This window comes from Diadema setosum, chromosome 11 (genome assembly GCF_964275005.1).
Source record: "Diadema setosum chromosome 11, eeDiaSeto1, whole genome shotgun sequence".
In the NCBI taxonomy this organism is placed as follows: Eukaryota; Metazoa; Echinodermata; class Echinoidea; order Diadematoida; family Diadematidae; genus Diadema; species Diadema setosum.
Genome location: NC_092695.1, coordinates 10,758,315 through 10,775,629, shown reverse-complemented (window position 1 = coordinate 10,775,629; position 17,315 = coordinate 10,758,315). Strand labels below are relative to the sequence as shown.

At 38.4% G+C, this 17,315-nt stretch overlaps 1 protein-coding gene across 1 annotated transcript; it reads left to right on the top strand.

Annotated features, from left to right (window-relative positions):
- Positions 1–1,194: 1,194 nt before the first annotated feature.
- On the top strand, positions 1,195–16,529 carry LOC140234859 (acetylcholinesterase-like). Its single transcript, XM_072314906.1, has 10 exons — positions 1,195–1,356; positions 1,548–1,727; positions 7,729–7,888; positions 9,015–9,092; positions 9,932–10,050; positions 10,524–10,691; positions 11,218–11,678; positions 12,917–13,111; positions 15,043–15,224; positions 16,414–16,529. Exons 1-10 carry the CDS (start codon positions 1,195–1,197, stop codon positions 16,527–16,529), a joined length of 1,821 nt encoding a protein of 606 aa, XP_072171007.1.
- Positions 16,530–17,315: the final 786 nt, after the last annotated feature.

Genomic DNA, 17,315 nt, shown 5'->3' with positions numbered 1-17,315 from the left:
CAAAAGAATCATGAAGATTTCTTTGAGACGTTGCTTTCCTAGCTGGCATCAATACTGCAGCGTCCGATCCAGAGGTACCTTTAGAATAAGGTAAACACTCAGAAATGGCTAGTCAACACGTCAACAGCTAGTGTTGCAAAACAAAGTGCCCAACCTTCAGATAAAGATTGTTGCGTCACTCAGACCTGCTATATCCAGGAGAAGCAAAGAGGTAAGATCTCTATCTCATTTGCAATACGAAAGAGTCATCATGATCACGTGATCAACAAGTCTTATGCCTAAGAACTCGATGTCGTTTGAGGGAAGCTCGTTTGGGGGCGTATCGGTGACATTTTTCCCTTTGCACGAGACAAATCTTTGAAACTCATGTCTTTTTTACACCATGCTGACAGACACAGCATGGCTTATTCTTTTAACAGATTACGAAATCGAGGAAAGCAAATATCGAAATCAATATTGTCAAATTCAAGAAACCCATAAAACATTTCAGCGAATGATTCAGCGAAATTCCATCAGAAACTCTGTCTTTACCGTGATGTCCGCTAAATATTTGTAGAGAACACTGCACAAGAAGGCGTTTTTAACAAAAGAATCCAGTTTCAGACTCTTTGATCTTAAACTATCAAACTATCTGTACACTAAGACTATTACTTGAATGATTAGATTCTATACTCTGTGCAAATATTCATAACCTTTAGACAGAAAGAATGTCTTGACCCTATGCATAATATGGGGTATACTGAATGTTGATGAAATTCGAATTTAGAATAAGGAAGTAATGTGAGTCTGTTTGTATGTGTGTGAGAGTGCCTGTATATGCTAATGTGTTTGTTCATGGAGTGCTTTTTGTGGTAGACGTTGAAGATTTGGATCTGAAATTATCATATCAGAAATTAAGGAATATTGAGCGTGGGAAGTTACAAGTCAGTATCAGCATTGATTAGTATCAGACGACTTTGTTTGCTTCTTACATAAGACCATGCAGGGGTGTGGATGATCGAAGGATCAAAGGTCCATATTTCCCTTAGTTCTCGTGCTCATGCAATGAAACTAGGTATATATCATTGGAGTTGGCCCTGTCTCAAGGTATTCAGCACTAGGAGGCTGTGGATGTATACCATATACTGTCGCTACCTATATTGCTTCATACAAATGGTACAACAGCATAGAATTGAACCGGGTTCAGATTTTACAATGAAGGCAGTTATTTTTACCTTGGCAGTTGTCATTGTCCTCGAGGTGGTGGACGCACAAAATCCTCGAGTGACAGTCAATGAGGGAATCCTGGTCGGAAAGACTGTCCGCTTTAGCGAAGACACGTTCATCAATAAGACGCGCGATGTTGACGTATTTCTGGTAAGTCATCATGAAAAAAGTCATCAACTTTTTTATAAGAGAAAAAATAAAAATAAGAATTTCTCAAAGCATGGGGGCAAAAGAACGCGGTTTTTATATAACATTTAATATCATTGGTGGTCTTTACAATATTTACGTATGATAATATAATTATGTGAATTTAAAGACGGTTACGTTTATCGCTTCTACAGGGAGTGCCCTTTGCCGATCCGCCAGAGAGATTCGCTCCGCCACTACCAAAGGCTTCGTGGACAGGTGAAAGAAATGCTACCGAGTTCTCAGCGGCCTGTGTGCAAGACCCATTTGAGGATGTATACTCCTTCACGTCAGAAGACTGTCTCTACTTGAACATCTATGCCCCTAGACAACGGGTAATAACCGTATAATAGAACGATTAACACGGCATACACACACACACACACACACACACACACGTACACATGCAAATAATTTGTGGGTATATATATATATATATATATATATATAATATATACATACATATATATATATATATATATATATATATATATATATATATAATTTGTAAACTATTATGAAAGAAATGACATGTGAAAAGTCAGATTTGCCTTCCGAACCATCGGCAGTCATTCGAAATATAGGAGACTGCGAATCCACTTTTCTGTGTGCGAAGATACCATTCCCGGAGGCTATAGTAGGTCTATGGAATTTCTTTCATATCAGTACCTTTGCTATCCCTTTGAATTATCAGACAGGTGGGTTAAAATCATGATCTTCCTATTGAGACATTCATGTGCTTCATCTCTATTTTGACTTCTGTTTTTTGCAATGAGGAGCTCATAATGTTAAACCAGAAGGGCGTTTATCTGGAGGCAACGTGTGTACATGCATCATGTTTTCTTTATCATATGTGCGAGTATGTCGAAAATTCAGTGAAAGATATCACACATTATATTCATAGAATTAATTATTCTTTAGACACATGTACATTTCATCAAAGGGTAAGGCTGCGTGTGTATTATAGATATGATAAAGTTTACCACGGATATCTGTTCTAAATAATTGTAGTCTTCGGTTCAGCAGAGAGGTTAGGGTGCAAACGGTTTCGGAACGAAATTAAACTGTCCACGGCTGACTCATCTTAAAGTTTCTCTCTACAATCTGGTGGTGGCTACGCTTCATAATTTCGTGGCATGCAATTTCCTTAATTCCGTAATATTGCAACTGATTGACAAGTGCCCTACATCGACGTAATTAGCATCGATATAGGGCAGTTTGTCAATGGTGGTAGCATAGTAATTTTATATCCTGTATATTACCGACAGTCTGACAATTTCGTACAAAGTCCGAAGAAAAGAAAAAGCAAGAGCAAGAGCAAAGAGATTCTTCCCTGTCATTACCGGACTGTTTAAAACAGAACCTGAAACAAAAGATAGTATCAACTGAGGTAAAAATGAATATACATGAGAGTTGTTTGTTCGTGTATGGGTGTAAAGGTGTAGGTAAAGGGGTACTATCTTGATGTCTGGCAGGCAGTGGCGTATCTGGGGAAAATGGCGCCCGGGGCAAGCACGAAAATTGCGCCCCTAATTTCTGAAAAAGTGTTCAACCCCATCCCCATCCCGGTAGGGACTTTAGTCCACATGATGCTTTTTCAAGCACTTAAAAGGGATCTTTTAAGGGTGATTTAAATGTAATGAATTTTGATAGATTTTGGCAAGCGCGCGCAGCGAGCGAGCCGAAAATTTTTTTATTTCAGCTTACAAATATGGAATTCTTGTCATTTTTTGCTTACCAAATCTTACAATTCTAATCAAGATATAGTGACGGCCTTATATTATAGATAACGATTTATACCAAAAAACTGAGGACCAAAAAAAAAAAATGAGAAAAAATACTCTAAATTAGTGCGCGCGAGTGAGCTGAAATTTGTATAATTTTGTCCTCGTCATCATCACGTATTGTTCTTATCTTTTTTAATATGAATTTTGGCGAGCGAGCGCAGCGAGCGAGCCGAAAATTTTTGTATTTCAGCTTACAAAACATGGAATTCTTGTAATTTTTTGCTTATTAAATCTCACAATTATAGTGACGACCTTATAGATAACGATTTATACCGACAAACTGACTCTAAATTAGTACGAGCGAGTGAGCCGAAATTTGTATATTTCTGCGTCATCATTACGTTTTTTTTTTCTTATCTTTTTTATTTTTTTTGCGCCCCCCTCCCCCGTATGTTCGAAACCGTTGGCGTCCTCTTTTGATCCAATCGGCGAGCGTAGCGAGCGAGCCGAAAATTTTTGTATTTCAGCTTACAAATCATGAAACTCTTGTCATTTTTTGCTTATTGAATCTTACAATTCTAATCAAGATATAATGACGGCCTTATAGATAACGATTTATACCAACAAACTGAGGACTCTAAATTAGTACGAGCGAGTGAGCCGAAATTTGTATATTTCCGCGTCATCATTACGTTTTGTTATCTTGTTTGATTTGGGTTTTTTTGCGCCTCCCCCCCCCCCCCCCCTGTTGGCGCCTTCTTTTGATCCAATTGGCGATCGCTTCAGAACGAATAAAATTGCAGTCGCTGCTCCGTGTAACATTTTTCCTGCTAAATATAAAATGACGTGAGTGAAAACAATAGACATTATCTCAGTTTTGTCCGCGTCATCGTCACGTTTTGTTCTTATCTTCTTCTCTTTTTTTATACAAATTTTGGCGAGCGAGCGTAGCGAGCGAGCCGAAAATTTTTGTATTTCAGCTTACAAATCATGAAACTCTTGTCATTTTTTGCTTATTGAATCTTACAATTCTAATCAAGATTAGTGACGGCCTTATATATAACGATTTATACCAACAAACTGAGGAGAAATTAGTACGAGCGAGTGAGCCGAAATTTGTATATTTCCGCGTCATCATTACGTTTTGTTATTATCTTGCTTGATTTGGGTTTTTTTGCGCCCCCCCCCCCCCCTGTTGGCGCCTTCTTTTGATCCAATTGGCGATCGCTTCAGAACGAAAGAAATTGCAGCCGCTGCTCCGTGAAACATTTTGCCTGCTAGATATAAAATGACATGTGTGAACACAATAGACACTGTCATTTTGTCATCATCACGTTTTGTTCTTATAAATTTTGGCGAGCGAGCGCAGCGAGCGAGCCGAAAATTTTTGTATTTCAGCTCACAGAACATGGAATTTTTGTGTGAACACAATAAACATTGTCATTTTGTCCGCGTCATCATCATGTTTTGTTTTTATCCTGTTTGATTTGGTTTTCTGCCCCCCCCCCCCCACCATTCTCCCTCCCCCCTCCTTTCCGGGCGAGTTTTTGTTTGTTTGTTTTGTTTTCCTTCTTCTTCTCCTTTTCTTTTTTTTTTTTCTTCTTCTTCGTTTTTTTTTTTCTTTTTTTTTCTTCTTCTTCTTCGTTTTTTTTTTTTGCGTTTTTTTGTGCCCCCAAGGAGTGGCGCCCGGGGCACGTGCCCCCCTTGCCCCCCCCCCCCCCCCCCTAGATACGCCACTGCTGGCAGGCTACTTCCTGCAGAATAATAGGGAAGTTTCGCTACACGACGGGAAGACCGGGAGGACCAGGAAGCAATCAGCTGTGACAATCTCTGCATTCGGACACCCGTCCCTATTTCTATTCGCTTTTCTGTGTAGACGCAGACCTATAGCGATTTTGGGTGATGTGTCTGTAAACCATTGCTTGGTTTATGACCGAAACGCACAACAAGATCGCTGATTGATTGGCTGTTCAATCGTGTCCACCATCGGTACCTGACGCTATTTTGGCCGAGAGCGGTTCTTGTTTTCCACAGGACGGGAGGTTTTTTTGGATTTGAGCATGCACATAACAAATTCTGATCACGGCACGCTCAATTAGTGGCCGCGTCGTGCTTGCAAAAGTTCCCTACTGAGCAGGGTGAACGGGCATAACTGATTGTCATCCACACCCTAAATCACTTTGCGATAGAGCTGCAGCAATCAAGGCGGAAGGGTCAGAATGGTGGGATTATTTCGCGACTAAGTGTTCATGACCAGAGGCGTACCACTCCCTACATCATCAAACATCATTAAACTATATATATAACCACATATAATATCGGAGCATATAGAACGTTCATACCCTTTATGTGTGTGACAAGATACATGGACCGACAAGAGAAATTGAAAGGCTATCGCTGTGATGTCGATAGGATGTCTGAAATCAAATGGCCTGCCTTTGGCGAAACGTCAACAGAAGAAGGGCGTAAGATCTGGGTTAGGGGGTGGGAGAAGACACATCCGCTTAGCGTGGCCTTCACTGTACGAAAGGAAATTGCAAATAGTGTCATGAGCTGCATGTCCGTATCAAGCAGACTCAGTTAGCCATCTGCATCTCTGCAAACCTCACTTTAATCTGACAATCACCCAGGTTTGTGTTCCGACGTCAAACAACGATGACCAGGAAACTGATGTCTAAAAACAGATCGACGCCATCATAGCTACTGGTCCAAAGAAAGATATGTTCATAATTTAGGGAAATTTGAATGGGGAGGTTGGCCCGGATGCATACAAGAATCTGGGTAGGCACAGTAGAAAATTAAGCAGTGGGAAAACCAACCACAAAGGCCTGAGACTGCTACAGATCTTTAAAAGTCATCCCCGTACATTAGCAAACACTCTCCATCCTCATAAGCTATCAAGAAAAGCGACCTGGCACTCACCGAACGGGAAAAGTGCACAAGCAGGTGGACTTCAAGAGCAAAGCAAAACATATGAAAGCTCCCAGGCACTGGCATCTGGCGACTTCCAAGCTTAAGCTGAAGTGCAATGATCGTCCAAAGAGCACAATTCGATTCGCCTTAGGGAAGTCGAAGGATTCTGAAATCACCGAAGTTTTATAGCCTCATGTAGGTGGGACGTTTGTGTCCTCAGTTTAGTGGACAGGCACGAAAACACTCTTGCTCAAAGAAAAAAAAAAAAAAAAGAAAAGTCCAACCTTGGCTTCAAAATGAAGTGCTAAGTTTGTGCTACCAGAGGACAGAATTGAGAAAAAAATGAAACACGTAAACAAAGTAGATGTCGGGATTAAAAACAAACAAACAAATTTATTAAATAGGAAAATTAGATTAAAGCTCAGGGCAAAAAAATCGAGAAAGGCATAAAACACACTCCAGACCCTCAAAACAGACCAACCAGTCAAGATCAACAGTCATTGCACATGAAGACCGCAAGCTACTTACATGAGAGGGTGAAAAAGACCTGAAGAGGTGAACGCAATACTATGATGACCTTTCTAATTTTATCTCAACCCAGACACTTGCATATATACTGTAGGATGAACTGAGACCCGCATATAACGATAACAATTCTCTGAGTATACTGAAGTATGGGGTTGTCGCCACAATACAGAAACTGAAGCCAGGGAAATCCCTACTTATGGAAAATGTACCAGCTGAGCTTTTGGAGCATTGAGGAAAAGGGACTAAAGAATCGCTAACAATGCTATGTCAGAATATCTGGACAAAAGAAGTGGCCAGCAGAGTGCATCCCATCACGAGTGATTCATTTGCCCAAGAAAGGCAAACTTGATAACCTTCAATTCATTGAAATCTAAGCGTAAGGCTAAGGAATTGCTATCAGAAGAACAAGTAGGTTTTAGATGAAGGCGGAGCAATGTGGAACAGATCTTCAACTACCGAGTCCTAATTAAAAAACATCTGCAACACCAAAAAGACCTCTTGCGAACTTTATTGATCTCAAGGCATTTCATCGGGTGTGACACTAAGGCGTGTGGCAAGTTCTAAGAGGCTCCAACGTTGACGAGGAGCTAGGTGAAGTCTTCCAAGTCCTATCTGTGTGAACACCCCAGCAGTCAGTGATCCTTGATAACCAGCAACGCAATTCTTCATGACTATAGTCGGAGTAAGACAAGGGTGTGTTTTGTGTCCAGTACTCTTCATTATCCTTCTAGAGGGGATGATGCCAGAGACCCTTGAAGACCACCACACTTCAATGTAAGGCAAATTGTTAATCAGTTGGAACTAAAGCAACGTATTTTGAGATAGATTGTGTTTGGCAATAACAGTCTTAGATGAACATTGATCGAGCTCTCCCTCCTCAGTGATAACAGGGTTTCACATTTAGAGGGAACAAAATGATACAGTTTGTGTTGGTATCAAATGGAAAGCAACTGAAATTCAACCTTTTTTTTCTGGTTAAGGTTTATTCTATCATTAAATCTGGCAATTCCCATGGCGTTACAATGATAGCCTGCATACCCTATAAAGGGTTCATGAAAATGATAAATTGATGTTGAAAAACTGCTCATACTCATGCACATTTTGATTGTGAAAATGTGTTACCAGTAATGTCATACACTCCTGTGTTTTTGTTTCTTTTATGTTGCAGCAATCTGGCACTCCTGTAATGGTGTGGATTCACGGGGGAGGTTTCAGCGGTGGAACGGCTATGAATTATGATTATAGCGGCATCCCATTGGTCACTGTTGGTGACGTCATAGTTGTAGCCATAAACTATCGTTTAAATATCTTCGCGCAATTTTCAACAGGTACACCCTTTAAGTATATTTAGCGATAGTACCTACTGTGGATCATAACCAGTTATTTCTGTGATAAGTGAAGAAGTTGGGCACACAACTCATATCATTTTTTTTTTCATGTTATTTGTTGATAATCCTATGTGACAGAATGTGGATTGATGCGAATTATAATTACGGACGACGCCTATTTTTGTTTTCTTCTGTCAAAGTACTTTGCCTACGTTTTAATGCTTAGAGAACAATGTTACCTCTCTTATTTCTTGCCCATTATCAGGGAGATGCACCTCCCAGCTATTATTTTGCTCAGAGACATAATTTTCTTTTCCAATCTAAGGAGTAAACTATATGAGTTAAGCTTTACACGTATATGTATCTTTCAATCAAATCAGTTTTGCTACATACGGCCAAATACAAATTGTAATTTCAAATAGAACCTACTCATGTACTCAGTTCATGATGTCTGTTTCTGTCTATTGATGTTGTATCACCAGTACGAATTATGTTGACCCTTCTACCGTTTTATTGTTCTTTATCAGCCTCACTTCAAACGACTGAAGAGAAACACCTGAATCATGTAAACAACAACGGGATAATGTTTATCCTCGCACTAAAGTAATCTTTAAAAACACAGCAGCAACAACAACAACAACAAAACAAAACCAGAGATGGTGTTTAGTCATTAAAGGTTTTTAGCCTCTTTTGTATTTTTTATAAAGATGTATAATTTTCTCTCTTCGGAAAAAGGAAAAGAGATAGCAAGAGAGAAGAGGAAGAAGAAGAAACGAATTAATCGTATGCACTATAGTGATTCTGTTGCACGAGCTTTTGGCATCCGCTGGAAACAAATGTATACCTAAAATGGGGACCGCCTGGCAGCAGTGTCGAGTCACTGCGGTAGATTTAATAATAAAAACCATTAGTATGCATGTGTATGGGCGAATATCTTTCGACGCTTGTTATTAGGGATGTCAAATTATAGTGAGCTTAAGCATGCAGGTATGGAATCCACCATCATGTTCTGTTTTCCTATCCGTTTACCCTTCATGTATATCCCCCCCCCCCCCATATCGTCACTTACACTAATTCTCTCTACCACTTACTCTATCTGTCTTTAATACTCTCTTTATTTCTACAGAGGACGATGTGGCACCAGGAAATTATGGTATGCTGGATCAGGTCGCTGCACTGGAATGGGTTTATAATAACATCGAGGGTAAGAACTGATTCAAGAAATTCATTACAATAAGAGACAGTCGATTTCATTAATATGTTCTCGTCTCTTTAACGTAGGGAAAAAGTGTAAAACTGAGCACTTTTGAGAAATCAGTACATCGCAACCAACTGAAAGCCAGCAGGCTGTACATTATCTATCAGCGTTCTCATGGGACAGTCGGAGTATTTTGGCAACATTAATGTGATGTCTATTGTAAAAATGTGCAGTTTCGATTCATGCATACAGGACATCAAAGAAGACTCGAATAAGTATATAGTCATAAGAATGATTTGAATTAACATTACACTCTCTCCTTAAAAATTATTTTCTTTGTAGGAAAGAGTCTCCCTCAAGCAAGTCCTATATAGATAGTATCGAAACACCATCAGTATTTATGACCAATGCTATTTTCAACCTTGAAGTCTCAACCGTGCAGTTTTCTAAAGGAATGTTTTGGGTATATTTATGAGCTAATTCTAATTCCTATCGAGTATGATACAAAATTATTTTCACTTGTAATTTGTTTTGATTGTGTTTGGAGATTGCGTTTCATGTATCATATTTGCGTCTTGTATTTTTGTGTGTTAGTTTTTATGGCACGGACTCGCTGAAAAACAGTATCTGGCTGATGTTACTCCGTGAAAAAAAAATAAACTGAATGTCATCTCCACAGTTCCTCTTATTTTACTCCATGGTACAAAATAAACCCGAAAATGTATTGGCTTTCGACTTTTAATCAGTGCTACAAATCATCACTCTGAAAGGTGAGCATGTGCACCAACCAAAGCCTCACTACATCATTCGTCAAAATCAACTTGACTTTGATTTTTTTTTTTCAGCCTTTGATGGTGACAAGAATAACATCACCATTTTCGGGGAAAGCGCCGGGTCGGCTAGCGTCAGTTTTCATCTCCTTTCCAAACTCAGCCGAGGTTTCTTCAATAAAGCGATCTTACAGGTGAGTGCTGCAGTCCCAACATTACTTAAAATCTATAGCATAAAAGAGCGCATGTTTATTGATATTCATTAACCACAAGGGATTGATAGGCGTACCAGGCACTATGGCGAAATTAGACAATTTAATTGTCTTTTCCTTAAACAAGCAGTATATGTTGTAAATTTATGCAAATACATGTGCATGTGTGTGTGTGTTTCTTTGTGTGTGCTTGTATGTGAATGCATGTGCATGCATAGAAGTGTGAACGTATAGTGTAAGTTGCTATCCATTGAAAGATTTCAATAATGACGATGTCAAATATCAGAGCCCATGCAAACTGCAAACAGAATGCTGTATCAGCAGAATCAAAGTTCCCGTTCCATTTGAACAATGTCAACGGGAGCACAAAGTCAGATGAAGTCCCTTTCACTTGTAATAGTTGTGTATCATTTATCATTTTTATTTATTTATTTGCACGTTTATCACTGAAACAGAGCGGCACTGCTTTCAGTGGTTGGGCCTTTAAGCACGATCCAGAGAGGGAAAGGAGGCTATCCCGAGAGTTGGGGGTCGCCTTCGGGTGCGATACGTCCACCTCCGAAGTTTTGGTTGCCTGCCTCAAACTCCAAGAAGCTGACGAACTAAGGGTGAAAGCCAATGAGGTAAAGTATGATTTAAAATTAAACACCATTGTGGAGTAGGTGATCTAATGATAAAACCCGACCTTCACAAATAAAAATGCACACTTTTACAGTAGTAATCACAGTCTTATCCCAAGGCAAATAAAATGGCATGGCAACAGACATATGTGAAATACTACAAACGGTCACAACTTTAGAATAAAAAAATAAAAATTGCTATATAACTTAAAAGGGAAAGCAAAGACACTAACTTTTAAAACTAATGATTTTTCAAGAAACATATTTTTATCATATATCACTCTCTACTGATTACCAACTTCATAAAACTGATCTTGAGGAAATTCCAATTTTATCAAAAGATGATTATAACCAAGTCACTGCCTTCGATCCTAGTTGAACATGTAAATAATTAATGATGCCTTGAAATTTTGTATTAATGAATATTGTATTCGCATATTTTTCACAGTCACAATAACATTGTTATAATAATATTATCTCTGTCTCTCTTTTTCTCCTCCCTCTCCGTTTCCTCTGAATTGTTTAATAGCTGTATAATTTCGACGGGGCTTACCCAGTTACTCTTGACGGCACATTTCTTGAAGACACCCCTGCGAACCTTTACGAGAAGGGAGACTTTGCGAAGGTACCGCTACTCGCGGGGTTCAACAAAGACGAGGGGACTCTGACTCCATTTGGCCTTCTACCAGAGTATATCGGCAGCCCAACCCCGCCTGTGATCAACCGTACAGCCTTCGACAGCTTTGTAAACTTTTTCATGAGTTACGCGAACCCGGTAGTTGGTCATGATGATGATATCCTCGTGGATTCAATCAATCAGGAGTACATTGACTGGACCATCGCCGATGACCCGGACGCGGACTACTTTCCATCCCTGGTCTATTTGGGAACCGACATCGATTTCGCTGCCCCAACGGACCTCGTAATCAGGGAGCACGCAAACGCCGGGGGGACGGTATACAAATATTTCATGACCCACGAGCCAACAAAGTATGCAGACTAGTTCATACTCTTCTTGTGTAAACCTGACAGCGTGTAAACTGATTTTTGTGAGTGTGTGTGTGTGTGTGTGTGTGTTTACATTGTACCCTCCTTGACCTCCTTTTTACATTTTGGTGGTATCGGATGAGATGATATGAACTTAAAAAATAGCATAATACACACAGTAAAAAGAAAAATGTAACACTCATTTTATTATTATATGACGTTATTTTTAAACAGCAAAAAAAAAAAAAAAAAAAAAAAACAAGAACACTCATCTTAATATTCTATAAGACGTATTTTTTTGAACAAATAGTATTTGAGCAAGATAATTCTGGAGGGGTATTTCTACATCCATTGCCTGACTTCTCTGTGAAAGTGACTATGATATGTCATATCATTACGAATTACAATCTTTTCTGGCGGGATGTGGGTTGGGGTTTCTGAAACCTGTTTTTGTTGCATGTTCAAATGCTGTTGCTGTTTTTTCACCCATCCTTTGACCCCCTCACACCTCCTCTGAAACTTTATGGGGTTTTGTTGTTTATTGTTTAAAGTGGGTACAATCTTAGGGGAAGCTGGTTACATTCAACCCTCCCGTAACTGTAAAACTAATTCAGTAAATTGACAGAATTGACAACCGACATTGCTAGTGTATAACACAAGAAGTAGTTAGCGTGCTGTACCGTACATGACACTATACAGTACAAAAGAGTAATGTGCAGGCATAAGAAAGTTAGAGTCAAACAATGGATGATAAAAGAACAACAGAACTTACATCCACATTTACCAGAAACAGATTTTTTTTTTTTTTTTACAGACCACTAACAAGACTGATGTTATTTTTTTTTTATGTGTGACCATTTTTTCCTTAATGTGTATTCATTCATGCATGACTCAGCAGGTCGCTCTCTTTCCACAGCGATTTTTACTAAGAAGTTAGTCAAAATGTTTTGAAATAATTCTACCTTACTATTCAAAACTATGCCACATCGATTGAGAGGAAATTGTTATTTGCCTGTGTATATAATACTTTTAATACTTGGAATAATCATGTATTCTTCAGAAAGTTTTCCAATGAAAACATAGTTCAAATACATTTTTTTTTTCTTCAAAACGTCGATGTAATCAGTATGTAAATTCATGACTATGACCTCCGTTTTCTGACTTTTAATTAATGATTGCAGTCACAGAGAATCACTTCTTTATTCCACTGAAAAGTATCAACCTGTTTTGCTTATTGCTAGGAGCGTTTTTCAGTACGGAGATGGCTACCCCTCTACTCCATGGCTCGGTGCGGGCCACGCAGAAGAACTGATGTTTGTCTTTGGGATGCCTTTTATTGATGAGTTGTACAACATCAGGGCACACAATATGACCGCAGAAGAAAACGCCCTCTCCGTTAAGTTCATGGAATTCTGGACAAACTTTGCAAAGTCAGGGTAAGCTCTCGTTCACATCTTCCCACTTTAATAATTTCTCAACTTATAATATTATCATTAGGGCACACAATATGACCGCAGAAGAAAACGCCCTCTCGGTTAAGTTCATGGAATTCTGGACAAACTTTGCAAAGTCAGGGTAAGCTCTCGTTCACATCTTCCCAGTTTAATAATTTCTCAACTTATAGTATTGTCAAGTTTGTACTTTTGTTTGTCATTGTATGTAGATGAGTATGCAGTGTTCTTCTTTCAGCAGGTAGGGAGAAGTCGGTTAAAGTGGCTATTTCCTTGGCTGAGGGATTAGTAGCCTTTTGTCAAGGCCTTCTCGCTGTATGGTGAAGAGGGAACAGCCGAGTGGGATTGTATCGCGCTCGACTGGGCTTGCTTTGCTCGCCCGTTCCAGCGAGAGGGCCTTGATAGAAGGTTAGGTGATTAGGTGCCAACAAACTGGAAAATCGAGTCTCACTTGTTAGCAAAGTGATGGCGGAGACGTGCGAACGTCTCCGCAACGTTTCAACGACATCTCCAAGGGACAAGCCTGGTCTCCAGGAAGTCGTGAAAGAATCGAAGTTGTATTTTTTTTTTACTTTTATCTTTATCAAGATTGGCTCAAAGAAGTCTCCTACAAATATAATGGAGACGTCTCTGCTACTGACAGGAAGTCACAGAGACGTCATGATAACGTTGTGGCGACGTCATTTCGTCTGAAGATTTTTCAGAAGTCGGCCTGGAGTCGCCTTATTGATGAGAGCACCAGCAATGTTTAGTATTTTGATATTTAATCATTAAACTGTCGTGGTCCTAAAGGCACGAGATGAAAATTTTGGCTCCCCGGTGAGCAATAAGTCCAAGACCAAGTCCTATGTCTCAGGTGTTAAATTGAATTGAATAGATGAGATTTATCATTATTGAAAATAGCAGCCCAGAGGCTGAAATGCATTCAGTTCACAAAAAAAGGTAATATTACAGGGTTTCACAAATAGTAACAATAAACATATTCAAAAACCAGACTTAAAATCATACACATATCAGTGTAAACCAAAAATACGCATATACACCCCCAAAAAAGAAAGAAAGCACATAGTATTAATATTTTATCTCTACAGCAGTGGACAACAAATAAAAAAAAAAAAACTTAATCTAAGCACAAATAAAAAAAAAAAAAGATATCGATAAAAGGGAGTGGGGGAGAAGGAGACATTATTGCGCGAAGAATATAAGGCTCCTCACCAACTATCCAATTAAAATATCCAAAATCCGAGATAAGTTCAATCAAATTATTAATTTATACACTTAAACACATGAAATACAATATTTCATCAAATGTTACATTTTCCAGTAACTGTGTTGTAGTTTCAGAATGAAAAAAAAAGAAGAATATGCAGTGCAATATATATCATGAAGAAATCATGAATCTCTTATCTAATCATATCAAAGTCTACAATACTAAAACATAGTCAAATACACTATATTATTACAATCATACTTCAATAATTTCAAAATGTTACTAAATATACTTTAAAAAAGACTCTAGATACTTTAGATATGTAGATACAGAAGCTTCAAAATTGCATATATATATATATATATATATATATACCAACGTATCAATGTAGTTTGTTGTACCTCATAAGTCATAAAGAGTAAAAATGTAAAAATGTACCTTAAAAACGCAGAAAGGAGAAAAACGGCACCTTGACAAACAAAAATGACATTTTTGTTTGTCTGAAGGTGTCAAGGATTTGCGACTGTAGTGCGTACAATCTATCCAAGCAGAATGAATTATAGAAATACACTTTAACTTTAAAACAAACGTAACTTACGAGTAAGTGGTCTCAATGACGAAATGATCACTTTCATAATTTCATTTGCTTGACAAACGGCACTCAGAATAAAATGAATACGTATCGTGATTCTTTGCCGTATAACAGAGATCCCAGCAGACCCAGTGAGGACGTTCCCCGAGGAGACGGGGAAGATTTCTGGCCTCTCTACACCATCCCTGAGCTCAGTCACAAAGAGCTGTCCCTTGAGCTGGGAGTGGCAAGAGCCGCTAGAGCGAGGGGATGTCGCTTCTGGAATCACTACATGCCTACTCTCATTAGCTTTACGAGTAAGTCTGTGATTCTCGTGACTAAATGTTCTCTGTTTGTTTGCTTTTTGTTTTATTTTGTTTTGTTTTACGTAGATCAACCTTTTATAAGTAGATTTGTAAGGACGGTCATCCAAACAACCAACTTTACTCTTTGTGACATCCCCACCAACATTTTGTTTTGTAACCTTTTTTAATTGTGATGCAAGAAAAAAAAAATTGTTTTTAAACAGTGTCATAAAAAACAATCGATTTTCCTCTTCTATCTATACATGTAAACAAACATTTACACATCTACCTGTGTTGGAATTTATTTTAATATCTTTGAATTTATATCATTGCACACGGAATAGTTTATGTATCGGCGACTGAATATTACGTTTTTTAGCTCCCTCTGATTAGGCCTACTACATTTCCTTTCGTGTTTGTATCATTTAAAAAAATGAACTGAACCTATCCCTTGTTTTCTACCTTCTTCTCCTCCTGTAGTAATAATCTTAAAGTGAAATTCCATATCAGTTGAACGGTATGTGTGAAAAACAATAAAGTTTTATTCGTGCCAAAAAGAAAGTTTGATCCGAGTCGGATGAAAATGAAAGTTATGAAATTGTTAAGTTTTTATCATTTTCACGAATTAGTTCTTGACCAGTCAATATGAACGTGAAAACGGGGAATTGATGATGTCACCACCCACAAGTACACGAAGTATAAATGAAATTTTGAAATTTATAGTTTATCGCAGTCAAGTCTGTTCTTCATTCCCTATATTTTTGACTGATCATTACTTTGAAGTTATTCAACCAGGAAAAGCATTAGGTCTCACAAATTTAATAAAGAAAACTTGAATTTTTTATTTTGTTGAGATGGGGCAAATCAGTAATTGTGAGGCGACGACCTCTGTGGTAAACTATTCAAGAACTTTTTTTTTTCAAAAATCTATGAATTTTTCGAAAATCTATTTCACAACTTCCTTACATGTAATCCTATTTCAACCAATAAATTTTTGCTATTTAGCTTGTTACATTTTACACTTCTTTTTGAAGACAAACTTTTAACTAGTCTGGCATTTCCCTTTCAGCCGATTTCGACCTGCTTGCAATACACGCTTCAAGTTAAGATGTCATCCTTTCCTAGCATTTTCACACCATTTTGAGGTATATCGTTCATCTCAATTATATAACTTCATCATCCATTTCATCCCAATAATCAGGTGACATGGACGAGACCGAGAAAGAATGGCGGGAAAGCTATGATGACTGGAAGGACGACATGGTCGAATGGCAGAGAGTTTTCGAAGATTACAAGGATGGAACCACGTGTAATTAAACCACTGGCGACCAGTGAGGCCTGGACCGCCCAGAAAATGTTTGATCAGACTACTGGCTCTGTCACCGGGTTAAATAGTGGTTCAAAAGGACAGTTCAAAATAAACAGCCAGACAGGATGGACGCCACGAGTTCGACACCCACGAATCATACACCTCACGGGTCATACAACCCATGAGTTCCACAGTAAGCAAACAAGACTCACGAGGCCGACACATTGAGCCCCGTGTTGTAACGTCGAACTCGTGGGCTGATTTATACCTATAGTGTCGAACTTATGGGCCTTATTCGCCCAGTGTCGAACTCATGGGATTTGGTCATTATTATCAAAGAATCCAGTACTGTAATCTATCACACTAAACAAGAAATAAACGTAGACGTCAATATCAATGTATAACTCGAAGGATTTTCTTCAGACATTTTTAATAGGCAGATACTGAAAGTCGATTTATTTGTTTACCAAATAATATATGTTGTACTCTTAAATTTTAGTCTGTATGTTTTAGCGTTTATTAGAATTTTTTTGATATTTTTGGCGGACTTTTTAATAATGTCGTTCTTAGATTCTACGTATAATCCGATGAGTTCTTGAACATAAAAGACCGCCTAATTTTCTTATAAGCCTACTTTGATAATCTCTATACCTTGGTCAATTAGTCAAAACGACATTGTAATAGTAACACCCCCTGTAAAATGCCATATTAATGAAAAACTGAATTATAGAATTAAACTTTTTCATTCCATGTAATCATCTTTTGAAGACGTTGTTTACTATTACATGAAAAAT

What these genes read in the sequence shown, in the direction of transcription:
- LOC140234859 (XM_072314906.1), top strand. Translation starts at nt 1,195, where the DNA reads ATGAAGGCAGTTATTTTTACCTTGGCAGTTGTCATTGTCCTCGAGGTG. An exon ending in GCGATGTTGACGTATTTCTG is followed by an intron (nt 1,357 to 1,547) that starts GTAAGTCATCAT and finishes TCGCTTCTACAG; the next exon opens with GGAGTGCCCTTTGCCGATCC. An exon ending in CTTCGCGCAATTTTCAACAG is followed by an intron (nt 7,889 to 9,014) that starts GTACACCCTTTA and finishes TTATTTCTACAG; the next exon opens with AGGACGATGTGGCACCAGGA.